At 47.3% G+C, this 17,635-nt stretch overlaps 1 protein-coding gene across 1 annotated transcript in view; it reads left to right on the forward strand.

The window, feature by feature from the left end:
- Window positions 1-17,635, forward strand: part of LOC137436891 (ATP-dependent RNA helicase TDRD9) — a 504,026-nt gene that overhangs the window by 322,979 nt on the left and 163,412 nt on the right. The window contains 1 exon segment of the mRNA XM_078787098.1: window positions 12,260-12,367. Coding sequence (XP_078643224.1) covers window positions 12,260-12,367 — 108 coding nt within the window.

The raw sequence follows: 17,635 nt of genomic DNA on the forward strand, positions 1-17,635 counted from the left end.
CACAGTGGTTTAGGGTTACGCGGCGTCCGAGAGATTTCCTTGCGACCGCTCTGCAGTCTGCAAATGTGAACATGGTGAATGGATTTTGATCATATTTGGTATTAATCATGGTTACGAAAGGTTATGAAACGTAGTTTTGTATTTATTTTCGTACTGCATATTATTATTATCAATTATCACCAATGTTTAGCAATTTTCAATTGGACATGGCTGCCATCTTGATAAGTTGCACTTATTTCCTGAACACATTGGTGGAAATGGATTCCTTGGGTCTGAAAACATACAAAAGGAACTTTCATTCATGGATGTATCTCATCTGAGAGGGAAAATATGAGAATTTACAGATTTTCGTATGACGATTTGGCGGCCATCTTGGTTTTTCACATTTTCCTGAGGCTTATAATAATCTGAAAGTCAAAATATGTTTTGATTATCTTCTTGTATGTGTTTCCATCTTATAAATACTCATTAATAGCGTGTACCTGTTTTAAAAAAAAAGAAGATGAACAAGTGGAAGGAATGTATGGAGACAAAAGGTCTGAAGGTGAATATCGGAAAGAGGAAGGTGATGGCAAGTGGTAAAGCATGTGGTGAGGTGGAAAGAACTGGGAAGTGGCTGTGTGCTGTGTGCAGGAATGGTGTCGGAGTGAACTCCATTCAATGTACAATGTGCGCTGAGTGGGTTTATCAAAAATGTAGCGTCTGAGAGGGTCATTAACCAGTGTGGCAGCTACATTCAATTGTAAGGTGTGCACAGAGGGAGCTGCAGATGGAGGAAATGTTGAGTTGGATCTTGGAGACGGCGTGAAGCTGGAAGGTGTGAAAACATTTTGCTACCTCGGAGACATGCTGAATGGAGAAGGTGGATCAGACTCGGCAACGTTTGCTGGAGTGAGATGTGCATGGAAGAAGTTTCGGGAACTGAGTGGCGTGCTGCTGAGGAGGGGAGTGTCGTTGAAGCTGAAGGGAAAGGTGTATGCTGCATGTGTGAGAAGTGTTATGATTTATGGGAGCGAGACATGGGTCATGAATGTAGAGCAGCAACGAAGGCTGGAAAGGGTGGAAATGCGAATGGTTCGGTGGATATGCAGAGTATCGTTGAGAGAGAGGAAGACAAATGATGAATTGCGAAAGATGATGGGAATGGAGCCTGTGATTGATGCTGTGAAGAGGAACATGTTGAGATGGTTTGGTCATGTGTTGAGGAAGGATGAAAGTGACTGGTTGAGAAGAGTGATGGAAGTTAATGTAGAAGGAAGTAGAGGACGGGGAAGACCGAGAAAGACTTGGCTAAAGATGGTGGAAGACGAAATGCGGGCAAGGGGGTTAACAAGGAGAGATGCAGAAAATAGGCCAAAATGGAGAAGATTGTCATGGGGACCGCAAGGCTAACCCCCGTTCTAGCAGGGAAAATGGCCTTAAAATGCATGTTGTGTTGTTGTTGTTGTATCGCATTAAAATACAAATTGGTTGCATGTTGTCAGAGCTCATCCACGTCGATCAAAATTAAGTTGTTGTTTTTTCCCTCTCGAAGTTGAGCATTTTATTTTGCTGTCTACTGTGTTTCTGGTTCGATCGCATTTTGCATTTTGTGCAAAATTGTGTACGAGTCGGTCAGTGCAGTCCTGCGTGCTTTGGGTATGGTTAGCCTCGAGGCCTGCCCATTCGCCTCGTATGGTCTTTTGTTATTCACGTTCGATCTCTCTCTGGATTACTTTATTTTTTCATCCCCTGCTTTCCCCCAACCTCTTACTCTTTGTTTGATGTCTTAAATACAAAAATAAAAAATATATATAGTAATAATAATTACCTTCTCTCTTCACGGTCTCTCCTGCCCCACCTGCATCCACGTGTTGTCCTGCCTCTCCCTCTGTCCATCATAACTCCTTCCTTTTCATCCATTTCTTTTCACCTTTCCAATTTTATTTCACCATACCCCTTCAACCGTTCTCCTTCTTTCTCAGATCCCCTTTCACCTAACCTTCAAAAAATAATAATAATATATATATTGTTGCGGATCACTACGTCGGCCTTCTTCCCCTTAAGAAGGGGGGATTAGTCCCCTTGTTCGTGACTGACCGACGTGAGTCCTGACGCTGCACAGCTCCCTCCGGAGAGGCAGGAGCGCAACCCCGTTCGCGACCGCGGACAGATGTTAATTGCCGAGCGGTTTAGCATCCGCGGCACGAACTATTAACAAGAACTGACCCGATTCTTAACGTTGGCCAAATCGTGCCACAGGTATTCAATGAGGTAAAAGACAAGGACGAAACGGATGTTAAGGAAAGAAGGCAAGGTAGGAAGAACAAATATGATTTATTACTAACTATTTACACAATTAAAGAAACCAAGGAGAAGGAAGGATAATAAAATAAAGACAGAAGGATGGAAGAACCAGAAGACACAGTGCAGTTATTAACTTACTTAAACAGTCTTACTTAACCCCAGGACAAGACAAAAGACAGACTACGGTCAGACTCACACGAATGCATGGATGACAGGAATGGCAGGAAGGAGAGGAAGGTTCAGCTGGAGCAGGAGAAGGGTCAGGCCGGGAGTGAGCAGCCGCCGCCCCTCCGCAGGCGTGTTCGCACGGCGGCGTCGCTTTGTAGCCGCGGCCGAAAACCGCTTTCGACGCTCAAAGCTGCTGTGGTCAAAACTCCTGTTGCTTCAGCTCCGGTTTGTTCAAAGCTGCAGTGGTTCAGAAATCAAAGCTGCTGTGGTTCAGCTCCGGTGCTCCTATCTCCCTCCTCAACTCGGCTCAGGTGGGGTGCGTCGCGTGCTCTCCAAGGGCTCATCTTCTGTGGGGGCGTCCCGCCGCGGGTTATATAGACCACACCCTCGAACCTTCGCGAACCTCCCCGATCGTTCTCCCTCTGCCCTCTCAAGCCAAACCCCTGGTGTTTGGTTGGTCGGCAAGGGCTCTCCTGGCTCCACCCTTTGATGACGAGGTGGAGACGCGCCTTTCTTCTCTGAACCGACCGCGTGCTCAATGGAGGCAATTTAAGTTGGCAATTGAGGCTTCGCACTCGACAGGGGATTCTACCTTATGTCATCTGATGCAATGCAGTGTCAACTAGTGGGAACAGAGCCTTCAACGACATAGAATAAGGAGATAACTATTTAAGAGGGTATATGATTTGCTACGTGTATGTATATGGAGTAACTAGGAGGACGACCTGTGACCTTTGCACTCGGAGGGTGATATTTACAACAATTCTCATGACACTTACAACAATACAAAAAAAAAACACAGGATTCTCAAATCCGCAACTCTGCACTCTCATCCTCTAGGCACGTCCTCGGGCCTATACAACTTTAACTTTAGTGTGGCACGTAGGTGTAGTTCCCTCTACATTTAACCTGACCCTGAGTGTGACAGTTTTAAAACACAAATAAGTATGTCCCCCTGCTGCATTGCACCCTGCCGAACAGATTTACGCCCACAGATAACTGAATTGCGGAATTGTCTTCAAACTATACATGCACGGTGGGGAGCATTATTTACAATTAACGCTGGTATTTACAAAACTAACCCAGGACCTGTGATTGTTCTTTTTGGGGGGGGGGGGGGGGTGGAGACAGCCTGCGCTGCATCGACGCACCAACAAAGAGCACCATAAACGCACCGGAGTGCACAGTCACCACAGTTCAAACAAAAATAAACAAACCCCTGGTGCTGGTCTTCCTCTTCGGCTCCCTCTGCTGGCCATTGTTCTTCTAGATGTTGTCTTTCTTCGTTTTCTTGGTTGCGGCCTATTTGCAATAATAAAAAGCACAAAACGTGTCCATTTTGTTATTTATGGCCCACAGGGGCCGACTATGAGTGGTTCACCTGTGTGGCATAGGTGCCACGTCACCGAGGTCCGCAAGCAAGATCCTGGGCCATCGTGGCCGGTTCCAGCAGAGGGGCCATGCCCCAACCCGTGGGGTCCATAAGTGGTGCTCACTGCTCAGCCACAGACATGTGGTCCATAAGTGGTGCGTGGATGCAGGCAGCTGGTTGCGAGGAATCTGGCACACAATGGCGGACTCCCGCGCACTCCCCTCGGTGCCCAGAGAGCACAGTCCTCGGGTGGGAGACAGGGGAACAGAAGACAGGTGAGTGAGGGGTAAGGTCACAAGGGTACACATCAAAACAGGTAATGCAGAACGAGGTGCGTACGGAGAGTGAAGTGAGAAAGCTTGTCCCTACCGTACGCCCCCCACATATGACCCACACTACCCACCCTTGCCCCTCCCCGTATTTACAAAACCCTACACATTAAAAATTCGTCACTACTGTCTCGTCTTCCCTATATTTCCCCTATACCAAATTCGTCACCACAATCCCTCTGACCAAATTTGCCACCACCAATTCATCATCAATCCCTCTTAAGGAGGGAGCGATGGGACAACAAAGCACAATGTCACACCCACGTCATGATGCGTCCCACAATCCAAACATCTGCACAGAAAAATAAAAACAACAAACGATGACATGGTGTAGAGCACCGTCGTTACCTCAGGTGAGTGGATGCAGATGGTGCAAGGAGATTTCAATCCTAACTATCCTCTAAATGACTTGAATACACGTTACACTACCCGGGGTCTTTCCCTGCAAAACCATTGGCCGTCTTACTCTATGCGGTTTTAAGAACCAAATTCCCATTGACCAAACTGTGGTGCTTCATCAATTTGGGGTCTCACTCCCCCGATTCAACTCCCTGTGCCTTTGCACAATTTCAGGACTGGGTCGTGTGGCTCTCCCAGCAGGTCTACCCACCTGCACACCTCCACCACTGTATTTGCCTCCGAGCTTACCTGCTCCTTACCTAACCTATCTACCTGGGGAAGGCCCTCTAGCGCTCTCCCCACTCGGTGCCCTCTCTGGCACTGGGCTACCCGGGTCCGCCCCTGGATCCTCGGGCCCCATCCACAACTCTAACGGCTCCCAGAGCCCACCTGCGGCCTCACCTGGCCGACATCCTAACAGTGGCGGAGTGCCCATTCAACTACAAACACTAACAGGCCACACGCCCAGACATTTCCACGTCACTAATGCACCCATCCAAACTCCATTCTTCCACCACGCACCACAGATGCCAATATCCAACCACAATTTACCTACTCCCTCTACCTAACTCTTAAACTACCCTCCCCGGGTATTTGTGATGGGGTCCATCCTCCCCATACACACCTTCGCACCATCCACTCCACTCCACAGTTTCCACCATACTCACTCCACACCATCCATTCCATACTCCATACTCCATGTATTCCACACTCCATATATTCCATACAACCATTCTCCATACACCTGCATTTGCACACCTGTGCCATCACACCTGGTGCCTCCTGCACCCTCCTTCCTCCAGGACCATTTGCTCAACACAACACTCAATCACCATTACTCACTCATACACCTGTTCACTTGCACACCTGTGCAATCACACACCTGGTGGCACTTGCACCCTCCTTCCTCCCAGGCTTCCTCAATCATTCAATACAATGCACAACCATAATTGATCCTCATGCACTGCTCCATACACTTCCACGCTCAATACCATTCACAATCACAATTATTCACTCCTATACTGCTCAATACACTTCCGATCCTCAAACACAAGGCATCATCTGGTCTACCTGGTGCCCTGCTAAAACTCGCGCTTCCCCGTCGCCCCTTTACATTATTGCGCTCCCTCGTCATTATAATCCAATTACCCTCTCTATGTCCCCACTACCTATCCAATGTTGCTACTTAAGTCTACAGTTACCTATGGTCATCTCTAGGTCCCTATACATTATCCAAACCCTCCCTCGGCGAGCTTTACACTGCCATAAACCCCATAACCTATAGCTCATGTGCCCCCGATTATTGCAGTGTTCTTTTCCACTTGCTCCACTAATTCCTTTTGTCCCACCGTCATCTGTTCTACTCCCCGTGTCAGGTCCTCTATGCCCCCCTGTAACCTAGCCGTATTATTCCTCACCTTTCTCCATACGCTCCTCACCTCGCTTTACCTCCTCGCGTACCCCGCAAACCCCTCGCCCACACCTCGTCTGATCTCCTCCCCCATTTCTCCCATCTCCTTGGTAGAGGCTGCCCTCATCTGCTCCAAATCATTCCGCTGGGCGTCCAATTTAGTTTCCAACCCGATTTTCACCTCCTCTATCTGATCTCCCATCTGTTTAATTTCCCGGGCGGATTGCTCCCCTATTTCCCTCAATTTGCATTCCATAATATTTTCTAACCCCCCTAACCCATTTTTCACCCCTTCCATCTGGTTCTCCTGGGCAGCCATTCTATTTTCCAGCCCCGTTAACCCCTCCTTCATTTCCCAAATTTGATTACCCATGTTCTTTAGTTGGCCCCCCAATTTACCTTCGAGCCCCCCGATTTGGCTTCCAATATCATTTCTCAATTTCCTGATTTGGTTTTCTAATCCCCCAAATATGCTGTCTAACTTCCCAATTTGGGCACTAGTACCCCTTGCTTCGTCCCTCATTGCCCCCAATTGCTCACTATCAGCCCTCATTCTGTTTTCCATTCATTCCAATTGTTCTCCCATCCCCATTTGCACGGCGGCCTGCAGCTACGCAATGTGGGCTTGCACGTCTATCCCTCCCACTTGCGCCACGGGCGCGGCTAGCGCAGCGCCGCCATTTTGTGCCTCTGCAACCATGTGCGCGAGGGCGCCATCTTGCGCACCTGATACCCCTCAACCACAGCCTCATTTCTCTCCTCCTCCATTTCCCCCACATACATTTCCCTGGGGTCCTGGGTCGACTCTAAACCCTCTAACTCTCCCACCGGCATCCGATCGCCTTGACCATCCATGGCACGATTTTAAATTTAGGATGCTAAAATAAAATTGTGGGCCACTCGTAATTTGAGCGCGCTAAGCGCGCTTCAGGTCCGAATCTCGCTCCCAACACCAAATGTTGCGGATTTCTACGTCGGCCTTCTTCCCCTTAAGAAGGGGGGATTAGTCCCCTTGTTCGTGACTGACCGACGTGAGTCCTGACGCTGCACAGCTCCCTCCGGAGAGGCAGGAGCGCAACCCCGTTCGCGACCGCGGACAGATGTTAATTGCCGAGCGGTTTAGCAACCGCGGCACGAACTATTAACAAGAACTGACCCAATTCCTAACGTTGGCCAAATCGTGCCACAGGTATTCAATGAGGGAAAAGACAAGGACGAAACGGATTTAAAGGAAAGAAGGCAAGGTAGGAAGAACAAATATGATTTATTACTAACTATTTACACAATTAAAGAAACCAAGGAGAAGGAAGGATAATAAAATAAAGACAGAAGGATGGAAGAACCAGAAGACAGTGCAGTTATTAACTTACTTAAACAGTCTTACTTAACCCCAGGACAAGACAAAAGACAGACTACGGTCAGACTCACACGAATGGATGGATGACAGGAATGGCAGGAAGGAGAGGAAGGTTCAGCTGGAGCAGGAGAAGGGTTGGGCCGGGAGTGAGCAGCCGCCGCCCCACCACAGGCGTGTTCGCACGGCGGCGTCGCTTTGTAGCCGCGGCCGAAAACCGCTTTCGACGCTTAAAACTGCTGTGGCCAAAACTCCTGTTGGTTCAGCTCCGGTTTGTTCAAAGCTGCGGTGGTTCAGAAATCAAAGCTGCTGTGGTTCAGCTCCGGTGCTCCTATCTCCCTCCTCAACTCGGCTCAGGTGGGGTGCGTCGCGTGCTCTCCAAGGGCTCATCTTCTGTGGGGGCGTCCCACCGCGGGTTATATAGACCACACCCTCGAACCTTCGCGAACCTCCCTGATCGTTCTCCCTCCGCCCTCTCAAGCCAAACCCCTGGTGTTTGGTTGGTCGGCAAGGGCTCTCCTGGCTCCACCCTTTGATGACGAGGTGGAGACACGCCTTTCTTCTCTGAACCGACCGCGTGCTCAATGGAGGCAATTGCAGTTGGCAATTGAGGCTTCGCACTAGACAGGGGATTCTACCTTATGTCATCTGATGCAATGCAGTGTCAACTCGTGGGAACAGAGCCTTCAACTACATAGAATAAGGAGATAACTATTTAAGAGGGTATATGTTTTGCTACGTGTATGTATATGGAGTAACTAGGAGGACGACCTGTGACCTTTACACTCGGAGGGTGATATTTAAAACAATTCTCATGACACTTACAACAATACAAAAAAAAAACACAGGATTCTCAAATCCGCAACAATATATATATATATATATATATATATATATATATATATTTATATATTAACGAATAGTTTGGCCATTAAAGGACCTAATAAAAAGGTTGCCTCATCATTCCGTACGGACAAATTGCTTGTACACCTCCCGGTTCCTTCACTCTGCTCTCCTGGCTTCTTAATCTCCTATTCATCTGCATTTCAGGAATTTCCTTGACTGTTCACGGTTTTGCTTTAAAATGTTTAAACTCACCCCTTCCATGTTGTATTCATTTGTGCATTACAACTTGCTTTTTTTCTTCCTGTCCCAAAGGCTGTAATCAATGTGCTCATTAAATCTTTCCATCACAAAAAAAAAATCTATCTCGTACGGTTCTTTCTTTCTTCATTTTCTAAACTTTCATTCCACCCTCCTCAAACTTTTGCAAACGGATCTCTGATTTGAATATCTCAAGAAACCCAGTGTAATAAATGTTCTATTTTTTTTTTTTTTTTTTATCTTTCAAAACTTTCAAACCCCTCACCCCATCCCTTCAAAACTCCACCCTCACCATTTTTTTTCAATTCTCCCCTCTCACCCCTCCTCCTCAAAGCTGCCTCCTCCCCACTTCCTCTCCCTTCCAACTCATACCTCCACATCCTCCATCCTTCTACTTCACTCTACCACCCCTCAAACAACTCATCACTGTGCCTCACCCCATCACCATCAAAACTTTTGTCCTCATCCTTCACCTTCTCCGAGCTGTACTGCAATCTCCGACAGTCAGCAGCTCTCCCTACCTCCCCCTCCCCTCCCTTGTCTTGCATCCGATGCTCCCCCTCCCCCTCCCCCACCCTCTTCCTTAACGGTATGGACCTCAAACATCCGGGGCGTTCACTCAAACCTGACTGATCTCTCCATACAGGCTGCTTCAGACAAACAAGACAATCTGCTTTACAGAAACTTTCCTCCTTCAAGACGTCTCTGATTCTTTAATTTCTCTCCCTGGTTACTCCCTCCTCCGGTAGGGTAGACCTGAGCCTCGTCCGGGTGGTGGGGTTGCTATCTTTATCAAAAACTCTCTTCCTCACTCTCCTTGCACTGTCCTCTCTCCACCCCACCCCCAGGAGTACCTCTCGCTACGGCTTCCTCTGTGCTACCGTGTCCTGTACCGTCCACGAAGCAGTGATGACTCCATTTACATCTCGCTGTCTGACAACATGGACCAACTTCTATCCACTCATCCCAACTCTCTCTTCCTCGTATGTGGTGACTTCAGCTGTCCTCATGCCAGCTGGTTGGGCGTGGGTTCTTCTCACACCAGCCAAGGCACCTCAGCAAGGGACTTCTGCGACTCTTTGGGACTGACACAGTCTGTCAATTTCCCGACCCGGATCTCAGTCAACGGTACATCATCTCTTCTAGACTTGGTTATGACTAACTTCCCTGCAAATGTCTGCTGTTCTTCTGCTCTAATCGGTTCATCTGATCATTTACTTGTTAAAGTGGACATCTCTCTGGCCGTTCTCAGAGAGCCTCCTCAGCGCCGACGTGTCTGGTATTTCACTCAAGCCGACTGGCACGGTCTTCAAGCAGCCATCAAACATCTGGACTGGTCTCCCATCTATACTGCCTCTGACATCAACCCATCCTGGGAATTCTTCCGAAGAAAATTGCTCTCTCATGCACAGATTTATCCCATCTCGTCTTCAGTTGTCAAACCTTCAGACTCTTGCTCCCTTCCATGTTACACAGAATCTCGTGGTGAGGCAGTTGCCCTGAAACAACTTGCCTTTGCCTCATGGAAGGCAAATCCAACTGAAGGCAATCTCTGTTTCTTTCACAGAGCTCGGAACAAGTGTGTGTCTACCCTCAGGAGGAGAGCCATGAAACAATATCTCTCTAATCTCAAGACTTAACTCTCATACCTGTCTCCCACTTCCAAATCCTGGTGGCATCTGGTCAAATCTGTTTCTGGTGTTTCTTCCCCTTACATCCCCTCCCTTACCTCAAATGGTTGCACAGCTGACACTGCCCATGAAAAAGCCGATTGCCTAAACTCTGTGTTTACCTCAAAATTTTGTGTTCCAAACCTGTCTCTCTGTACCCACCATACCCAGTCGTACGCAGCTGCTCCTGGATTCTGTGCCCTTCTGTGCAGACAAGGTGGAGTAGTTTCTCTCAAACCTCGACTCGGATTCTTCAACTGGACCAGACGGAATCAGCCTACGGGTCCTAAAATCCTGCTCTGCCACTCTTAACTCTCACCCTCTCTCTGTTCTCTTCACCCTCGCTTTTCCTCAAGGTAATCTGCCATCAGCTTGGAAATCAGCCAACATTACCACTTTGCAGAAAAAGGTGAAAAAACAGATCCTTGCAACGATAGACCAATCAGCCTGCTCCCAATCATCAGCAAGGTCATGAAATCCATCATTGCTTTTAATATTTAATCCTTTCTCTTCTCCAATGGCTTGATCTCAGATTATCAATTTGAATTCAGACCAGGTCACTCCACTCTGGACATGCTTCTGCTGTCTCAACAATGGATGGAGGTCCTCAATGGCAAACACGAAATCAGGACCGTCTCCCGTGACATATCTCGTGCCTTCGATATGGTCTGACACCCCACCCTGCTCACCAAACTCTCCTCTTATCATGTCCACAGAAATCTCCACACATGCCAAGCACTTCCTTTCCAGTCGCAGTCAACGTGTGGCCCTGAATGGATTTCTCTCATCTCCCCTTCCTGTTCAAGCTGGAGTTCCCCAAGGCAGTGTTCTGGGCCCTGAGCTTTTTCTGGTTTTCATCAATGATCTCTCCGACTCTCTTGAAAATCCTCTCTATCTCTTTGCTGATGACTCCACTCTCTGCTGCTCCATATCTCATCCCTCAGATCAGCAGTCTGCAGCCTATTCACTCTCTGCGGACCTGGACAAAAACACAAACTAGTCAAACAAGTGGAACATGTGTTTCAATCCTGTCAAATCTCACACTCACTATGTCTCTCCGAAAAGACCGACTGGACAACCCTCCCATCGACTTTCTCAACAACCCTCTCAGAGAAGTTCTGTCACTCAAATTCTTCGGTCTCACTATCAGCCATGATATTTCCTGGGAAAACCACATTTCCAAGCTGGCCTCCAAAGCCAGTCGCTGACTGGGCATCCTCCATCGTGCGAAGTACTTCCTTGGCACCTCTGAGCTCCTCACGATATACAATGCTTTCATCCGCAGCTTGATGGAGTCCTGCTCTCCCCTCTGGGCTGGTGCTCCTGCCATACAACTAGCTCAGCTTCACGCTGTAGAAACTAAAGATTTCATTATCGTTGGTGTCTCCTGCGATGAAGCTGATTCTGAGGACCTTTCACTTTCTCACTGCAGGCAGGTTGGTTGTCTTTCTGTCTTATACCTGCTCCTCTCCGTCCTCGCTCCCCCAGCTCTGTCTGTGCTCTGTCCCCCAAATATTCCTTCAGGTCGCACAAGATCTGCCAGCAACCCTCTTCTGGTGAAACTGCCAAAATCAAGACTCTTTACTCACCTTCACTCTTTCATTCCTCTTTTCTCTTGCCTCTGGAACAAACTCCCTCCCTCTCTTCAATCCCACTCCTCCCTCCAGGTATTTAAAACAGCTGTAAGCCACCTTATCTTATCTTCCCCCTTGCAAAACATTGATCTTTTCTACCCCTGTTAATACACCCTAAATCCACCTCTTTCAATCTCCGACTTCATTTCTGAAATACCTAGTTGTGTCAATTTGTTTTATACCGTGTACCCCTTCCCCTGCCCACTCCCTCCCTCCTCCAGCACTCTCCCTTCCACAGATCTCCCGATGTTCCTGTTCTCTACTGTTGTGCGTGTGTGCTTCCCTCTATCTCCGCATCTTGTCTCCCACTCCCTTTATTACATGTTTTAAGTGCCAGTTTATGATTTTTGTGTTTAATGTCAGCTATCTTACATGAGCCTCGACTTTGTATACAAAAATGTATATATATATATATATTTTTTTTTTAATAACTAAATAAATAAAAAGAATATAGTTTGTGAAACACCAAATCATTTGCCGACCTTCCTTGCATGGTGAAATAAAACCTCATTGCGACATCTTGTTTGATCAGGTGGTGATGGCTGGAGCGTTCTACCCATTCTACTTCAGTTGCAGTTCCATGGACGAAGTGTTGGCAGCTAAGGAAATGTTCAGGAAAGATCCAAAGACAACAGTGATTGTAAGATTGCTGTGAAAAGCAGTATCTTTTCACTTCCTCATCCCGCCCCACCCCCCCCCCCCTCCCCGCCCCTTTCCCCTGTTACGGATTCATCACTTCCGTTGTGGTTCTCATCTACTGTAAATATTTTTGGTTGCATATACTATTATTGTTATCGTTTAAGTGAAATAGAGATTACTGTTTTCAAAAGGTAAAAAAGTTAGTGTTTTAAAAGAAACCGGAAACCGGATCGGGAACCGGACGAAGAGGAAAGAAAAAGAGGAAGAAGAGGCGGAGCTAGTAAGGTCGGAGAAGGAGCCGAGCTACTTGGAGGTCTGGAGCAAACGCTGGCGAACGGGGGTCACTAGTGAACTATGGAGTTTCCTGGGAAAGGGATTCCTGCGACAGTTGTTATCGCTGTGACAGATAAACCCGCATGACAGGTTTTGCGGTTGATTCCGAAGAGAATCATTAGAGTGCCGTTATGTCTCGTGTACGGACCATTGGCCATTTTGCCTCGCGCTGGATTTTCGCATCGCTCCAGGTTTTTCACCTCGCTTCAACCTTTTCACCGCATCCAGACGTTAACCTGGTGTGTGTGTGTGTGTGTGTAACGTGGATTTTGAGTATGAATTTGCGGTTCGCCGATTGGGAGCCGTTGAACGTCCATATCCGAAGGTGTGATTTCCCAGCCGCCTCTTGAGGACACTTTTGCCTATCTTTGGCAGTGTGACTGTCAACCGAACGGGATTTTGGTCTCGATACAACATCGTTGTGACGATCACTGGAGTGGATCGACTTTGGCTTGAAGCCGGACAGAGACATTGGGAATGTTATTTTCGCTCACTTGGAGCACAGTGAGTTATATTGTACGAAACTGATGGTACCATCATAGGAATGATATATTGGTTGTACAATTGATTAATATTGTTATTGTACTGTTATTCTTGTGTGACCTTCATACAATACTTGTTTGTTGGTAACAATTGGTGTAGTTGGGCAGTTAAGAGGAAGCATCGTTCATTTTTTCAGGAAAGCACCAAATTTGGCACAGATGTAGCATGGACCGACACAATTGTTTTCCTGAGGGGCGCCCGAAAATTCAAAAAATCCAAAAAAATGTCCTGGATGCCGTGAAAAAGGGGAGAAAACGGGTATCGATTCGAACTGTAGATTCTGATATTGTGGGCTTGGCAATAGCACACTACTTTACCTACCAGTCACACGGTGTGGAGGAACTCTGGATTGCCATTGGCACTGGTAAAAGCTACCGCTACCTTGCCATCCATAAAATTGCCACCGGCCTTGGCCGCAGGAAGTCCGAGTCTTTGCCATTATTTCATGCCTTCACTGGCTGCGATCGTCATTTTTTGCCCAAATTGGGGAAAAGACAGCCTGGAAGGCTTGGGAGGCATACCCCAGCATCACGCAGACCTTTCATGCTCTCGCTTATAGGCCATCTGTGGACGCTATTACTATGGAACTACAGAGCATAGAAAGATATGTTGCCATCCTCTATGACCGGACTACCGAGATAAAGACAGTGAATGACATGCGCCGACACTTGTTCACGAAGAAGGCAAGAACAATTGATCACATTCCCCCAACAGCAGACGCCTTCGAACAACACCTAAAACGTGCATGTTTTCAGGCTGGACACGTATGGAGTCAGGCACTTGTGCCCTACCCAGAACTTCCATCACCAGCTGATTGGGGCTAGATGAAAACAGGGACTTCTTGGACACCAATTTGGACCACAATACCTCTGATACAGGAGGCATGTTCAGAGCTTACAAGCTGCCATTGTAAGTCGGCCTGTAAAGGCAACTGTAAATGCTCCAGGGCAAATCTGCCCTGCACATCACTGTGTGACTGCGATGGACAGTGCTTGTAGTACTACGCGTCTGTGCGAGAGCCTCCACCTTTCAAGTGCCCACAATATTTTAAGTTAAAACTGCAACTGTGTGTAACTTTGATTAATTAATACCATTTCATTGTTATCAGAGACCAATAAAACAATGTGTATCACTTGGAATTGAAATTCTCCCCAAAATACGATGAGAGATTCAAGGAAAATGGAAACACCATGGCGGCCATCTTGAAATTAAAGATGATGGATGCCAATCTTTATGCAATTGATCCCATTGGATTCAGAGAACATGAAAACATGGGGTAAGACACTGGAACTGTGGTGTTATCGCTCATAGTATAGAAGTTATTGAGGGAAATAGGTCACAGAGGGCGGTCATGTTGAAATTCAAAATGGCGGCCACCAGGGGTTCTGAATTTTTGGGTGCCCCTCAGGAAAACAATTGTATAGGTCCATACTACATCTGTGCCAAATTTGGTGCTTTCCTGAAAAAATGAACGATACGCCATATCTTTCGGTCTTAACTGCCTAAGTAGTGTGGTTTCACCATTGATCTTTGACATACAGAATAACACATCTTTCTGCCGTGACTCCTCTCGGGGCTCGGAGGTACACCGTGACCGGGGTTTGGGGAGGAGCACGTAACAGAAATTGCGAGAGGCTCGTCCAGGATAGAATTCCCTAACATTCCCAAAATTCCCAAATTTGGAATTTTCTAACATTCCCAAATTTTTCAAAAAATTGAATTTTTTTGGTGTGAAGGTTAACAGGTGCTGACTGACAGTCACCATGGTGTTTGACGCAGAAAAGCTTGCGGCGTCCCCTAATGAGGCACAGTTCCAGGCGTTAAAAAGATCGGAACTCATGATGTTCGCCAAATATTTTAACTTGGAGGTCTGAGTTAGTATGAAGAAAGCTGAGATTCAGACATTGGTGGTGGAGTCTCTCGTGGGACAAGGAACATGGGAAGAGGTTGCCTTGGATTGGTTACCCGAGGAGAAAGGAAATGTGGAGCTCCGGAAAATGGAGATGCAACTGCAGAGCCAGGAAAGGTTAAAAGAGTTGGAATGGAAAGACGAGCAAAGGACAGAGCAGAACAGGAACGAGAACTCGAGGAAAGAAGAGCAGAGGAAAGGAGAGCTGAAAAGGAACTCGAGGAGAGAAGAGCAGAGGAAAGGAGAGCTGAAGAAGAAAGAAGAGCAGAGGAAAGGGCAGAGGAAAGGAGAGCCGAAAGGGAGTTAAAGGAACGTGACATGGAGTATCAGAAGGAACTTGAACTCAAGGAGCTGGAATTACTGGGAGAACGGAGAGAAGTAGTATCCATGCCAGCTAGTTCGACAACTAGTGAGAACTCTTGGGATGTTGGTAGGCATGTGAGGCTGGTTCCACCCTTCAATGAAAAGGAGGTAGCCAAGTTTTTTTTTACATTTTGAGAAAGTGGCTCAAATGCTAAAATGGCCTGTGGGGTCCTGGACTATGTTAGTGCAAAGTGTTCTGGTGGGTAAAGCTCAAGATATATTTTCAGCTTTACCGATTGACCAATGTGCAGATTATGAGATAGTGAAGAAAGCCATTCTCAAAGCCTATGAATTGGTCCCTGAAGCTTACCGGCAAAAATTCAGGAATGCCAGGAAGAGGGAGAGTGAGACCCATGTGGAGTTTGCCAGAATGAAGGAAACCATGTTTGATAGGTGGTGTGACTCGAAGGAGATTGGGAAAGACTTCAACCTGTTACGACAATTGATTTTGGTGGAGGAATTCAAACAGTGTGTCCACGTGGACATTAAAGTACATCTGGATGAGAAGAAAGTACCAGAGTTGTATGAGGCAGCAACAGTGGCAGACGACTATGCCTTGACACACAGGATGGGGTTCCACAAACCTAACTTCTCGCCTCGAGTTAGCCAGGGGAGTTATGGTAAATCAGGTTCGGAGAACAGATTTTCATGGAGGCGGCCGAGAGAGGACTATGGGGACAAATCTGATACCGTGACTTTTAGGGGTCAGAAGACTACAGTTCCAAGACAGACCTATCTTCCGGGGGGCCCGAGGCAGACCACGAGTTTTTTTCCTCCAGGCCTACTTGCGCTTTTTGCAAGAAACCTGGGCATTTGGTGTCCCAATGTTACGCCCTGAAAAGGAAAAATCAGGAGCGGAGTCAAACGAGTGCAACTCCGAATGCATTGGCCAATGCGAGAAATCGTCCTTGGAGGACAGTGCCTTGTGAAGGTTCCCATGCCAAAGTTACGGCATCACAGAACGACCTTGTTCAAGAGGGTTACAAACCTTTTATTTCAGAGGGGTTTGTGTCACTGGATGGAGACTGAACGAACTGGAGACCTGTTTGGGTATTGAGGGACACAGGAGCACATCAATCTTTGATGCTTGAGGGCATTTTGCCATTGTCAGAGAAGACGGCAACTGGTGTTAGTGTTCTTTTACAGGGGGTTGGTGGCTATGTTAAAGCTCCTCTTCATGTCATCCATTTGAAGTCTGATTTGGTGTCAGGACCGGTCACCATAGGTTTACAAGCCACTCTTCCTGTAGAGGGAATATCTTTTATTATCGGGTATGATTTGGCCGGTGGTCGAGTTTCTGGTAATCCGATGTTGGTTGAAAAGCCGAGTATGGAAAATAACACCGCACAGTTAGAGCAGGAGATTCCGGGTATCTTTCCATCCTGTGCAGTGACTCGTGCTATGGGTAGGAAGCGCTCTGAAGAGAAGGAGAAGGAAGGCGATGTGGATTTGGGTTCCTTAGAGGTATTGGAGGAAAATTCTGAAAGAGGTAATAGGAAAGGGAGTGACATCAAGGAACTTAAGGAAAAGGTGGCATCTGGAACAAAAGAGGAAATGGAGTGTCCGTCGGAGACATCTGGGAACGAGGTTGAACAAACGGTGCTGGTCCGAAAGACACTTGTTGAAGAACAACTCGGAGATCCGGAGTTTGATTGATAAAGCCGTTATAGAGGAAGAGGCTATGAAGATACCTGTTGGTTACTTCATGAAAGGGGAAATACTCATGAGAAAATGGAGACCACCAGAGGTGCCAGCAAACGACGAGTGGAAAGTTCATTACCAAATTGTGGTGCCACCGCCGTACTGGAAGGAGATATTGAGTTTAGCGCATGAGACACCTATGGCCGGACACCTTGGAGTGAACAAGACATGTGACAGAATATTGGTACATTTTTTCTGGCCAGGATTGCGACGTGATGTGGCGGAGTTCTGTAAATCTTGCCACTCTTGCCAGCTGGTGGGAAAACCTAATCAGAAAGTCCCATCCGCACCTTTAAAACCAATTCCCGCTTTTGAAGAGCCATTCAGCCGTGTCATTATTGACTGTGTCGGCCCTTTACCTAAAACTAAGGCTGGACATCAGTATTTGCTGACCATCATGTGCGCTTCCACAAGGTTCCC

The sequence above is a fragment of the Myxine glutinosa genome, chromosome 11 (genome assembly GCF_964187855.1).
Source record: "Myxine glutinosa chromosome 11, kmMyxGlut1.1, whole genome shotgun sequence".
Classification (NCBI taxonomy): domain Eukaryota; kingdom Metazoa; phylum Chordata; class Myxini; order Myxiniformes; family Myxinidae; genus Myxine; species Myxine glutinosa.